This window comes from Citrus sinensis, chromosome 9, assembly GCF_022201045.2.
Source record: "Citrus sinensis cultivar Valencia sweet orange chromosome 9, DVS_A1.0, whole genome shotgun sequence".
In the NCBI taxonomy this organism is placed as follows: domain Eukaryota; kingdom Viridiplantae; phylum Streptophyta; class Magnoliopsida; order Sapindales; family Rutaceae; genus Citrus; species Citrus sinensis.
The window spans coordinates 17,822,214-17,836,698 of record NC_068564.1 but is presented as its reverse complement, the minus strand read 5'-3'; the positions used below and the strand labels follow the sequence as shown (position 1 = coordinate 17,836,698).

The 14,485-nt window shown below is 32.3% G+C and overlaps 1 protein-coding gene across 3 annotated transcripts; it reads left to right on the top strand.

The window, feature by feature from the left end:
* Positions 1–6,403: 6,403 nt before the first annotated feature.
* LOC102615386 (ubiquitin carboxyl-terminal hydrolase 2) lies at positions 6,404–12,769 on the top strand. Of its 3 annotated transcripts, XR_003062647.2 has the most exons (4): positions 6,404–6,567; positions 6,972–9,868; positions 11,740–12,062; positions 12,195–12,769. XR_003062647.2 is itself a non-coding variant. In XM_006492992.4 (3 exons), exons 2-3 carry the CDS (start codon positions 6,978–6,980, stop codon positions 11,975–11,977), a joined length of 3,129 nt encoding a protein of 1,042 aa, XP_006493055.2. In that variant the 5' UTR covers positions 6,404–6,567; positions 6,972–6,977; the 3' UTR covers positions 11,978–12,769. The 3 variants fall into 3 exon arrangements, 2 of the variants coding, with proteins under 2 accessions (XP_006493055.2, XP_015380983.2); XM_006492992.4 differs by having other exon boundaries at positions 11,740–12,769; XM_015525497.3 differs by lacking the exon at positions 6,404–6,567 and adding an exon at positions 6,576–6,726 and having other exon boundaries at positions 11,740–12,769.
* The last annotated feature ends 1,716 nt before the right edge of the window (positions 12,770–14,485 follow it).

The window sequence follows — 14,485 nt, the reverse complement described above, 5'->3', positions numbered from 1 at the left end:
GAAATTTTTGTGTTGATAATACTGGGAGTGTTTGGACGATTTTGTGAGTTACTTGATTGATTGATTGACTATTGTTTAATGGCATCATATCCATTCTAGAGAGACTATTTCTTTAAGAAATGTCACCTTCTCAAGATTATTTTATTGATGAGAATCTAAAATATTTGGATGTATATATGCGTCATGAGTTATATTACTCCCCAGACCTACAAATCGACTTTATGGAGATTTTTCTAGTTGAGTAGTAAAGATTATACAAAATTTGAAAAGTGGAAACGAAGTGTAAAATATTAAACAATGAGTAGGATAGTATTTCTAATCATATTTATTAAAGGTTTAAATGTTTTTTTCCACACTGAAATTGACATAAGATATCTTTTAACCTATTCTATTTTATAGCCTTTTTTGTAATAGGAAATAAAACTCAGTGTAAGGATAAATTAGCTAGGATTAAAGGTGGTCAACAGGCCGTGTTGTGCCCAATTTTTTTTCTTTAAGTTTGGCACGGCCCACAGCACGAGACCACACTTGACGTGCTCGAGCTCTGCTCAAAAAAAGATTGTCAACCTTTTTTTTTCTTTTTTGAAAAATTATTATTTGTATACCCTTAGTTTACTTCATTATCAAAAATACTACAACACCTTGAGGGTGTATCAATCGTCCACGTTGACAAAATGTATCAGCTGACCACCAAACCGTTAGCTGCCGTTTAAGTATGATGGCGTCAAAAGGGTAATTTGGTCTTTTCATATGATACATGTGATAAAAAGAGAATTTAAGAGTATACAAGTGATAAAAAGAGAATTTAAGAGTATACAAGTGATAAAAAGAGAATTTAAGAGTATACAAGTGATAATTTTCAAGGGTAAAATCGTCAATTCATTAAACTCCGTTAACTTTCAAACAGCAACTAACGGTTTGGTAGTCGGCTAATACATTTTGTCAACTAATGGTGGACGATTGATACACCCTCAAAGTGTTGTAGTATTTTTTATAACAGAGCAAATATAGGGTATATGAATGATAATTTCTCTTCTTTTTTTAAGCCTATTTTTTTTTGTGTTTTTTCAAGCCCACGTACCTGACGTGTTTTATTTAAGCCTATGTGCTTAGTGTATTTTTTCAAGCCCATTAGCCCATGCACTTATAATAATAATAATAATAATAATAATAACAACAACAGCAACAATAACAATAATAACAACAACAACAACAATAATTTTTATTAAGGGAATAATTAACATTTCATTATCAGTTTATCACAATTTTAACAACTATATATTTAATTTCACAACAACCAACTATAATACAACAATACATAATTTTAATTCCATAAATCACAGTAATGATTAATACAAATCTATAAACTCAGGCGGCTAAAATATAAAAATATTCAAATTTCATTTATTCATTTTATAAATTATAAACATAAACTAATTAGAATATTCCATTTTAAACTAAAACTTAAATTAATTTTTAAAAGCCTATGGTAATAAAATATATTAAAAAATTTAATTTTAAGATTTTCTAAAATCATAACATTTTATATTTACTTTTCATTAAAAAATTTTACTTTGATATATTTGCCGCATGCTAGCCTACTAGTGAAGCGTGTTTATTAGTGTCTTTTTTGCATGCTGTGCTTTTAAGGCTCTCGTGCGTAAAATTCTAAGTTCGGTCTAGCCCACGTGCATTTCGTGCTGTGCTGCGTGCCCTACCGAAACATGCTCATGTCATGGCATGTTTTATGGACACGTGTCGTGCTACGTGCTACGTGCTGCCCGCCCCGTTGGCTATCTTTAGATAGGATCACTCAATAAATACTGCAAAAAGCAAATTGTAGCATTTTAAGCAACGTTATATTAGCTCATGTTACTAAAAGTCTTACAATTTAGTAGCATTTATAGGATGCTACAAATTTGAAAACATAACTGGAAAATAGCTACAAATCATATGTGATTGCTTTAGATAAATGCTACCATTTTATCATCAATAACGTTCAAGAACTGCTGCTTAATGACATTTAAATCATAACGAAAGTGCTACTCTTATAATCTTTTGTAGTAGTTGGGAATGCTATTTCTACTACATCGAAAATATGTAACATTTTAGTATTTGTAGCAAATGTTGTTAATATTGAATAAAATGTTATATTATTCAGCTGAGTCCAATAAATTCTTTAATTTTATTAATAAGAATGAAGAAATCACAATTCACAACCCAAATAAATTAATTTAATTTAATTACTCAAACATTCAGCCCATTCCATTGATAAACAAAAATTAAGTACGAAGTAACAAAAAATCAACTTCATCAGCAGATTACAAATTATAAAAAAAAAAAAATGCTAAAACATATACATGTAATTCATAATTTTTCAGAAAGACTACACACCAAACAAAAATAAAAACTATTTTTTATCTTCAATTTGCATCAGTACTTCTCCAAATGCTCTTTATCATGACAGCTGCATCATAAACAAGGGACATGGGAGAGTTACATTTTGGAGGGAGAAAAAAAAAAGTGATAGAGAATCTTATAATGGTTGGAAAAGGAAGCCCCCGCCTTGGTGGCGATTGAAGTAGATATGAATCCATGGGTATTCAACTCCATAATCTGAAATTTCACAAAAAACTATAAAATAAAATAGGCCAATGAAATGAAAAAGATAGAGTATTTGAAGAGAAAGCAGTTGGGAATTGGGATTTCAAAATGAACATTAAGCTATGATTTTTCAATGTGTGTTCTTCAAATAAAGATTATTCTGGTGCTTATGCCTTAAAATTTTAGTGAGGAGACAAGGGGAAGAATGAGAGATTTTGTTTTCTTTCCCTCTCAAAGTTGCATATTTTGAAGAGAACAAAATATTTGGTTGCTGCTTATTGTTTCATTTTGGTGGTACATAGGGTTTCATTTTTATTTCTCTCACTCTCTCATTTTGTAACTATTTTTGAGTGCTATTATATATAACAACATTTGGTAGCATTTTTAAAGTGCTATATTATTTATAAGTATGCATAGCATTTAGAAATATACTAGTAATTAGAGATAAAATGTTACAAAAAATTAAATGATACAGTTTGAACAACTTATTGTAACTTTCTTCTAAAAATACTACAATAGATTGACATTTGGTAACATTATGAAAAAAAAAATTGCTACTATCCAATGCTACCAAAATTCATATTTGTTGTAGTGGATAAGGATAAAGATCCTTTTATAGTTAGCCTTAAGATATAATTAAGGCTCTTGAACTCACACTATTAACAAGCAAGAATTACTAAAACCCTTTAACTTCCTTCCATCAAAGAAACAAAATTATAAACTTTATCACTTTCATTATAAAAATTCTACTATCCTTAAAAACAAGTAAATGAGCCTAATTTTATTTATTTATTTAAACAAATTATTTCTTATAGGGACCACATTATAAAAAATTGGTAGTGACTATGGTAGAGTTGCTCCACCATAGAGCACTGCCTTATAACTACAAGATTAAAGTAATAAATAGTAAAAAATAAATTGTTACTATGATCGTGTGGTTATTAACAATGCTCTACTGTGGGTTGAACCCAAAAATTTTTTACATGAAAAACATTTATCATATTGATACCTAATAACCAAATTTATAAACAAAAAGCACAAAACAAAGAGAGCTGGACTATTGGCAGTTTTGGCAACAATTCATTAATCCCATAATATTTAAAGACAAATCTAAATATAATTAACTTCATTTATATTTTTCTCGCTCTCCTCAATCGATTTTTTCTTGCTAATGTTCAATTTTTCTTTTTTTGTTCTCTTTTCTTGATTATAAATCCTATTCGTTAAAAGGCTTGCTTCTCTCTGTCTCACTCTCTTTGCTTTGTTTGTTGTATCATCTATACAACTGGGTTGTGTAAACAGGAGGATTTGTTAACCTTACGGTGGAGTATTGTCAGGAGGTGCTGTCGGGGAAAGAATGTCTTGAAGATTGGAAAGGCAAGAGAAAAGCAAGAACGTCCCAAGACTCAAAAGTTTAGTGAGTTTTAAACTATTTTGTTGTTTTGGGTGATGATATCGAATCATAGAATAAGTATATGGGTTTCTTAATTTGAACTTGTAATCTGCTTTTGCTGCATGAACAAAATTTTTAAAGCACTCTGTCAATAAAAGCATTGTGCTACAGTTTTTTTTTTTATAAAAAAAATCAGGTTTGATGCATTTAGAGTTCATTTGAACGATAATAAAATGACAATAATAAAAGAGGTTTTTTTGGTATTATGTAGAGTAAAATTAAAATTAGGATTTTAAGAGGATCTTGGAGGGGTGTTAATAGTCCAACTCAAAGAGTAAAAAATAAAAATGAGTAAGGCTATACAAATATTTTATATAATAAAGATGGTAAATATTTTACATAATTCATAAAAATTACCTGAGGCTTCTTGAATATTGACTTTCTTGATTGATTTGTGTAAACACTCTTTCTCATCATTTTATATAAAAATTGGACTATTAGCATTTACACATTAAAATTTATTAGTACCACTTAGTAGAACTTAAATTTAATAAAATTTAAAAAATTACTCTGCACATTTTAGTAAATGCCAAAATAGCCCTTAGTTGAATCACATTTAATTGTTAAAAAGAAAAAATCACCTTACAACACTTGTAGATATAGGGTATGTATTTATTTAGTTCCTATGTTTCAAAAAACATCTCAAGACATTCTTGTTATTAAATATGTGACTCTTTCCCTTAATTTTTTTCTTTATTTTTACAATAATACCCTAACAATAATATTCTTGAGGACGTTAACGAAAAAATATTAATTTATCAAATAACACTTAAAAATAAAATAAAAATGAGTTAAATTTTTTTTAGAGAGTTTGTATTTAGCTACATTAAATTTTTTCTTTTGTAACTATATATATATATATATATATATATATTCCTTTAGGAAAATATTTTTCCTTTTATTCATGTAAAATTTAATATAAATAATGCTTTTTACAAAAACTAACATCGTTTTTTTTTTAATAGTCAAATATAGAATTTCAAATTTTCTCAACTAGTGGAGATCTTTAAAAAAAGGGTTGCACGAATGTCGTTGACTGAAATCAAGGAGACAAAAACTTAGGAAAACAGATGGGATAAAAAAATGGGTCCGGTTATGTTACAGCAGCTGTAAGTAACAGCAATGACATGACTAATTGACTCATGTAACAGCGGCACGTGGCGGTTAAATAGGCATAATTAAATAAAGCAAATTTGAAAATATCCATCTAACAATATATAATTTCATGGTTTTATATGTACAACTTCTGGTCCTAACACTTTAGTACATGTTTAGTATTATTTACTTAATGAAAAAACTATTTTTTTCAAAAAAAATACTTAACTAATTTTAAAAACTTATTAAAAATTTTTGTGTTACATAGTTGTATTTTGAGTAGAGCTTTTGAGAATTAAATAAATTATTTTGTATCCACTATTAAAAACTCAAATTTTAAATTTCTTAGCGAGTTTTTTTTTTGTAAGTTCAATTATCTAAGATACTCTTAATTTATTATATAATCTTATTTTATTTCTTTCATAATATATATAACTTTAAAAGCTTATTTATTAAAGTACTTTTTAAAATTTTTAATAAAATTTATCATTGACAATTCTAATTAAATTTTTTTCTTAAGAGCTCTACTTTTCTCTACACTTTATGAAAAGCCATATTAGACAGAGCTTTAAATAGAAATTAAAATTTCGCAACGCATCATTAACCACGAACCTTGGATAATTTATTTAGTAGAGGAACATAAGTATACCATTAATATTAGATTTGAGAATCGACATCTCTATCTTCTCCCATTATCATCCCTACTATTTTTCCTCTTTTCAAATCCTACATATACAAGATATTGGAAATAAATATTTAATCAATGAAAAGAAATTTTTCTTAGATATTTGGGGAAGCATTAGCTCTAATATAGATCCAAATTATAAATTAGTATACACATTGAGACACCATGAAAAACAAATAGATTTAAGATAGAAATAGGATCTATAATCTATAATTTGATTTTTTTTCCCTTTTAAATTTGATTAGCAACTATTTCATCAGCTGGTTTTTTTTTTTTTTTTGTTTTAAACTGTTGCCTCAGGTTGCCCACCTTTTGTTTGAAATAAACTTGGACTAATGCAACCTGTAATCTATTTTTTATTAAATTCAATATTATCCATTGGATTTCAGATTCCCAAATCCAACGATCCATGCAGGCGGTTTGTTACTTACAAAAGATGTAACATAGTGGCTGCCAAAAAAAAAATCTCAAAAAGTTTTACAACTTCACCGTACACCTTTTTACCTCCAGTTAAACCCTATCCTTCCTTTTTTAACTCCTCCTTTTTCTTCTGTGTTTTTTATTTTTATTTTTTATTTTTTTCCACTTTAACCGCTCTGTTCAGACAACACTACAAGTAGCGCTAAACACCTTATAATGCGCACACCATAACTTATGCTCTGTTAGATCCTAATCATCTTTGGTAATTATTCTCTAACCAATCGCCGTCCTCTTCCTCCAAAATTTTGAGGTATTATTATTATTGTCATCTTTTTTTAATTCTTTGTTCAGCTTCTGTCTTCGAATCCTTTTGTTTTTGCTTTTATCATCTGTAACAACATGCTTGCTCTTAACCATTATGATTGAAATAATCATCCGGGTCGTATTGAAATTGCTGAATCTGTAATGGGTAAATTTAAATTTTCCTTTATGTTTCTTGCTTCTATGCCTACAAATCTGTCGATTCTCTTTATCTTTTTCTTTCTCTTTATATGTTGATAGTTATAACCATACATGATATGTGTAATGAAAGCAGATACGGATATTCATAATAAAAGATGAATAAAGTAACGATTTTTTTTCCTTCATTATTTGTTTCCTTTGCTTTTGCAAATCTTGGATATGGTGTTCAGGGTTATTTTGAATTTGTTTTAGTGACTGATGGGGAAAAGGGCTGAGAGGAAGAGTAGAGCTGCTGCTGCTAAGCAGAAGCAGGCTGCTGCCCGTGCTCCTAAGAGTGTTCTTCAACAATCAAAACCTGTTGAGAGTACTGATGATGGAGTTCCGGTCATGAAAGAGAGAAAACCATGCCCCCATCTTGACAAGGGTATTGATTCAGATAAAATTTCAGTTAAAATTGGGTCTTCAGATCCTATTAGATGCGAAGATTGTAGAGAAGGTGTAGGTGATAGACGAGGGAAGAAGGGAAAGGGTAAACATGGTAAGAAGAAGGGCAGTTCCTTGGTGGATTCAAAAGCAATTTGGGTTTGCTTAGGTTGTGGACATTATGCTTGTGGAGGGGTCGGACTTCCTACAACCCCTCAAAGCCACGTGGTTCGGCATGCTAGACAAACCCGTCATCCCTTGGTGATCCAATGGGAAAATCCTCATCTCCGGTGGTGCTTCCCATGCAATACACTCATTCCAGTTGAAAAAACGGAGGAAAATGGTGAAAATAAAGATGCTTTATCGGAGGTTGTAAAATTAATTAAGGGGCGATCTACAGAAATTTCATCGGTGGATGTTGAGGATGCTTGGTTTGGAAGTGGCAACGTCAATAGTGAAATCAAATCTGAAAGTACCGTAGTGAGTGGGAGTGACTTAGATGGAAATGCTTGTTATGTGGTAAGAGGGTTGGCTAATCTTGGAAACACTTGCTTCTTCAATTCAGTGATGCAAAATCTTCTTGCCATGAGTCAGTTGCAGGATTACTTCTTGAATGCGGAGTTAACTTTTGGACCTCTTACTATTGCTTTGAAGAAGCTTTTTGCTGAAACAAAACCAGAGACGGGATTGAGAAATGTGATAAATCCAAGATCCTTTTTTGGGTGCATCTGTTCCAAGGCTCCCCAATTCAAGGGATATCAGCAGCATGACAGCCATGAATTGCTTCGTTGCTTACTTGATGGACTGTGTAGCGAGGAGTTGGCCTTCAGAAAAAGAAATAGCCCTTCCGAGGGAAATGGAATTTCCTCAAATCAGGGTCCTGTTTTTGTGGATTATGTGTTTGGAGGCCAAATTGCTAGTACTGTTCGTTGTGTGGAATGTGGACATTCCTCAACAGTGTATGAGCCATTTTTAGATCTTTCCCTTCCGGTTCCTACAAAGAAAGCTCCATCTAAGAAGACTCAACCCGCCTCTCGAGCCAAGAAAACTAAACTGCCGCCAAAGAAAAGTGGAAGAATTCGATCTAAAGGTACCAAAGATACTCATGCAGTAACAACACAAAGTATTTCAAATCTATCAATCAGCCGCAAGTCTCAAAGCCTGACGGAGTCTACTGCACCTCTTAGTGAAAATGTGGTGAGTTCTTCTGGCGGTTCTCAATTACTAGATTCAGTTGGCTCACCTACCGTGGCCACCCAATGTGGTTCAGCTTTACAGAATGTCCCAGCTGATCCACTCCCTCAGCATGACCAAGTTATTGATATTCCAGTTGAACAAACAGTGGCTTCATTGGATGATTTTTGGTTGGATTACATTGAACCTAAAACTACTGGAGATGTGCTGGATTCGACTTGGCAAAAGAGTGATGTGTCAGTTATTCAAGATTCTACAGATTTTGCATGGTTGGATTACATTGAACCAGAAACTATATCAGATGAGCATGGCTTGACTTTGCAAAATAATGATGTTTTGTTTGTTCAAGATTCTGGAGAGAAGAATGAGGTGTCAGATGATTCTTTAATTAATTCTAATCAGATTCCCTTACTTGATTCAAAGCCAAATCTACAAGCAGATTCTTCTTCTGGGGATGCTGGCGAGGATGAGCTACCACTAGTGGTTCAAGATTCAGAAGTTATCTTGCTTCCATACAATGAAGAAATTTCAACTACTGCAGAGAAAATAAGTGGAGAAGGTGAGGCCTCCTCATCAGTTGTGGGCTGTAGACAAGAGGAAGTGGACTTTGATGGTTTTGGTGACTTATTTAATGAGCCTGAGACTGCTATAGGACCAGTTCCAAGGCCATCTTCGGGTACTGAAAGTGTGGGGAGTGGTTTTGTAGTAGGAAACAGCAGTGACTCCGATCCAGATGAGGTTGATGATTCAGATTCTCCAGTGTCTGTTGAGAGCTGTTTGGTTCATTTCATAAAACCAGAGCTTCTCACTGATGATAATGCTTGGGATTGTGAGAGCTGTTCAAAAACTCTGCAACGCCAGAAGTTGGAAGCTTTGAAGAGGAGGGCCAAACTTGCTTCTAAACCTTTGATCAATGGAGGTGAAACCAGCAACCAAAATGATATACAGGGTTCAAGTCTTACGGATGTTGACAGTCTTTGTAATGGAGATGCCAAAACTAATAATGATCTGAACACTTTCTGTGAAAGCTTGGTTTCGCAGAGTGGGAAGACTGATTGTTTTAATCAAGATTGTGCAGAAGTTGAAAGTGGCCTAACAAATGACGTGAATCCAGCTGTTCCGCAAAGGGAAAAGGGAAAAATGAAGATTAATGATGCAGTGGAAATGCAATCACGTTCTTTGTGTTTGCGTGATTCTTGCAGTCAAGAAAGCATCACTGATCAAGATGAAGGTTCTTGTAGTGTTGATGGGGCTACTAGTAGTGGGTATTCTGCGGAAAAAGTTTACCAGAGTGACTCTCAGCTTGTTGCTGGAAACTGTGAATCAGAGGAAAGCAAAGTTGAGGAGATAAATTCCAAAATTGTAAAAGTGAAGAGAGATGCAACCAAAAGAGTACTTATAAATAAGGCTCCACCTATTTTGACCATTCATCTAAAGAGGTTCAGCCAGGATGCCCGTGGTCGCTTGAGTAAATTGAATGGCCATGTCAATTTCAGTGAAATAATCAATCTTAGACCTTATATGGATCCCGGGTACCCCTTTACATTTATCAAATTTATTAAAGAAGAAAAATGTTATCTCTTTTTTCTCTGTGGTTTTATCCATTCTTTTGGTTTGGGCACGATTATCTGAATATATACTGATTACTTTTTGGATGCCTTTTTTTTTTTCCTCCCTTGATGCCTTTTTTTTTTTTCCTCCCTTGATGCAGATAATTGTTACTGTTGTGTGATACCTGTAAGTAAATGGTCTAGGATGTTACGGATAACATTGTTTTATTCTGCGGGCAGATTGATATTGTAAACTAAAAAGGATCGTCTGATGTTTAAAGTGGCTAGAATCTATAGTTATATATAGGCTAGGTTTTTAATGGTAACATCTTTTGTGTCGGTCATAGGCAAAAATGCAAGTTCTGTGCATAAGGATTATAAGGAGTGTCTGGAGTTAAATATTTTAGTCTAAATCAAACTGTCCTTCCAATAAATGTACAACTTCCTTTGTTGCAGTTGTTCTCATATAAGACCTGGTTGGGTGTCAAGGGGATTTCCTAGTGAATATGCCAATCCTGAAACCCTTTTGTATTATGGTATTTGTCTGTTTATTCATGATCATAATATGCTTTAAAAAAAAATTAACTTAAAATTAGAAGCTTGGATGATGGTTGTTTTAGTTGAGCTAATTGGAATAGAAAAGAAAATTCTCTTTACATGTTTTGGTTGAGTGAAAGGATTCTACCTTCATTTCACAGGAAGTGTTCTTCACTAAAAGAAATTTCTCTTGTTCCCGCGATAAGTCTTGTATGGCCTAATATTATATGTTAAAGCAGGTTATGTTAAAAAACTTCTAATTGCTAAAATGAAACTTGGCTATTTGTTATATTGTCAAAAGTTTCATAATACCTATGTTTGATTGGCTTCCCAAAGAAAACCTCTTCTTAAGTTTCATTTCAGGAGATGCTCATGCAAACTCTGAATAACTCCTAATCTTTATTACATACAGTGCACATGAAAGTTGCTGGTACCTGAAAAGAAGGGTATCGTAGGGTAGATACTGCTTTCACCTTAGCTACTGTTACACCTCTTCGGTTACTGTAGGGTGGAAACTGCTTTCCCCTCAGTTACTGTTACACCTCTTATTTGATATCTTATCTTTTGTTGTACTCTTTATCTTTTTGTTTTCGTACAAGTTTATTTGGCTGCCTCTGACTTAAGTAATGTGAAAATTAGTTGTTATGTTATCATTTTGGAGGAGAAACACATTATTGTTAAGTTACCTGTAAACCTAAAAGCTTAAACAGATAGGAGTATACCCAGAATATTATATTTACCCTTTAATCCTCACTCTGGTGCAATGCGGATGCAGATGCAAATCAAAATCCAGACATAAAATGAGATTACTAAATTTATTAAGGATTGTTCAAAGAGGTATTGCTACCTTGTTAGGTACCTACAAAAACCAAAGCTTAAACCGCTAGGTACGCAGGAGTGCAATGACAATATCGTGTTAACTTAGGTTAGCGAGGTGACTTTGAAAGATACAAGTTGCCTTCTTGAACTTCTTTAAACCTTTTAGCAAGCCTGAGGCTGCAGTACTCGCCTTGGTATTCACCCAGGCATTTTGACCCAAAATAATTTGCTGCATCGAGTAATTATGTAGTCTAGATAACATGTTATACCCTGTTTGTCACAGCTTCCATTTATATTTTCTGAGCTTTAAGCTCAGTGATGTATTTCTCCTCATTTGAAGATCAAATGTTCTTTTCTGCTGCACATTTTACGTTAGGTGACCTGTTGGACTCCAGTAGTTCACTTTGTTAAAAACAAAAGTTGAAAGTAAAAATTTTAACGCTGTGGCAATCATATGTTTCAACAGCTGAATTTATGTTCATTTCCGCAATTTGCAGGTGCACAGACCATGATAACTATGATTATCGTCTAGTTGGCGTAGTGGAGCATTTGGGAACCATGAGAGGTGGTCACTATGTTGCATATGTGAGAGGAGGTCCAAAAAATAAAGTTAAGGCCAAGAAAGAAAGTGTTGGTGGTGTATGGTATCACGCTAGTGATGTCTATGTTCGTGAAGTTTCTCTGGAAGAAGTTCTTCGCTGTGAGGCATACATCTTATTCTATGAAAAAATTTGAAACAATTTGTTTTTAATACATGTGATGTTACTTGGCCCAAAGTCAGCTCCGACAAAGGGGAGGAAGAGATGCATGAAGACCGCAGGTGAGTGTATAACAACGATAACAATATATCTGATACCCATTTTTTTTTAATTTAATTACAGGAGTTCAGAGATGTATATCATTGAGCCATGTCATCAAAAGATGTGTAATTCTTTTTGACCCCATTTCATAGGGATCTTTGGTGATCTGAATTGTGAGGCTTTTGGTAGGACGCAATGCACCTTACCAGATTAGCAGTCGAATAGCATACCAATCTTTACCATCTCAACCGATTTGTTTGAATGTACAATTGGATCTCATTCACATTGCATGAGTTGGCTCATTCTCACGTTTCTTTTTCGTCAAGCAACTTCACAATATCTGGCAAATATATGCTAGGATTGGTGTCTTTCCCCTATAGCTTAAGTTCCGGATACACAATTGGTGCATTGTGTTAGAGGTCAGCAAAGCATCTGTCAACTACATCTTTGAAGTCACCAAGAAGTAATCCACTGTTTCAGTAGAATTTGAAATTATACATAGCATGGCTCTGATTGTGTTTGGAAATCACAAGTTGGCTTGATTCTGATGGAGCTCTAATTTTGGAAAGGACCTGAGAGATTGTTTAACATGTCAAGATGTTAGTTCAAACATCATTATTGATTGGTAATCATGCACTGAAATTTCAAAAAAAAAAAAAATGTTTTTCTTTTGAATCTGTGCTCTCGAGATGTTTATTTAAAGGTTGAATTATATCTTTAGAACCCATCCATGTGTACCTTTCTGCATTTTGCTACATCTAATTATTGGGCACCTCAATTAGATCAAATTCAGCCACAAGGCCCACAAGTAGTTTAGAAAATGTTTTTGGATGGTAGCTTAATAATACCCGAAAAATTGGCTACGTGGATGATAATTTTTCATTTAAATAAAGTTGATACAGTTCTTTCAAGTAGTGATTTTATCCTGTTTGCGTCAACTTATTTATTAAGCGCATTATATTTCCATTAGACTTCAATCCGTGAACTTGTTTATGATGTGAATAATCATGTCATATCAACACATTAACCTATTTACGACCAATTAATGGTATAATGATTTGATTTAATGATTTTTTGTTTTTATGATTAAAATTTTGTATCTTGGATTAGCTAAATTTTCTTCTTGTTTACTATCGTTGCCAGGAATGTATTATGTATATGTTTAATTTTTTGAAGTTGCATTTAAGGATTTTGACACCCCTCTAAATTTCTTACAAAACCTCTCTTCAATGGAAATCACCTAAATAACCAAAGATTTAGCTCTTTTTTTTTTTAATGGAAATTCAATTAAACACTTAAATAAAATATTTTTTAATGATTTCTTACGCCACCCTATTTCATAGTTTATATTTATATTCTAAAATTTAATATAGTTTTTTTTTCTTTCTAGAAACTTTTAAGAATTAAGAATTATAGAGATAGAAATTATGTAATGAGAAGAAAATAATTTAAAATTTTAGAATTTGCATGGATTTATAAACAAAAACTTGAAAGTTATACACATTTTAGGGTGACAATGATAAGGTGATTGATTTTAATTTATGAGTTAGTGTTTTATAAATTAAGATGGGGTATTTTAAGGAATAAAATTCAAAAGGTCCACTCTAAAATGGGTCAAAGTCATAATTGTGTCAAATGCGAAAATAAGCCGTTTAATATTTGTGTAATCGTGTTGTGTTGTGTTATCCTTTTTTTTTTCTTTCTTTCTTAGGAAGTGTTATTCGTTTACTAGATTGTTTGTGTGTGTGTGTGTGTGTGTATAATCTTTTGACATGACTATAAAGAGATGTTAGCTTAAATTTGACAGTCTGATAACACAAGCTTCCAATCGATATACATCATAACTCACCATGCTCTCCACTGAAAATTCTAAATTCTTAATTCTTCTAAAACTTTTGTACTCAATACTTCAATTTTTGCATATCTCACATAATACACCATTAGTTGTGGATTAGAAATGAAAATTTTGGGATATGAGTAATCTGAAGTTTTATAGGGGGAGTAATAATCTAACGGGTGATAGTGTTCATCTTCTAGTGAGTGACAATCCCACAAAATACTATCTAGTTAATCTATGCCTTTAACACTATTCATAATAAGTCATAGAATTCTGTCACAGGTGCTTAGGCCATCTCTAATGTGACACCTAAACTAACACTAAACCACCTTTTACACCATTTTTAGTTTAAAATATTTCTCCAATGTAACACCAAAACAAACACCAAAATGGTGTTATGAATAGTATTGCACCAAATACGGTGTAACACTATTCATTTGGTGCTAGGAAAAAAAGTCTCAAATATCCTTATTACTTTTCTTATTTACATATATGTCTTATTTTATATAATATTTTAAGTTATTATTATTATTATTGTTGTTATTATTTTTATTTCATTTTTTTAATTTTTGAATATTATACTAATATTTTAAATAAAAATTATTC

Coding starts and splice junctions, on each gene's coding strand:
- LOC102615386 (XM_006492992.4), top strand. CDS start 6,978: ATGGGGAAAAGGGCTGAGAGGAAGAGTAGAGCTGCTGCTGCTAAGCAG. Junction 9,869..11,739: donor AGACCTTATATGGATCCCGG/GTACCCCTTTAC, acceptor CGCAATTTGCAG/GTGCACAGACCATGATAACT.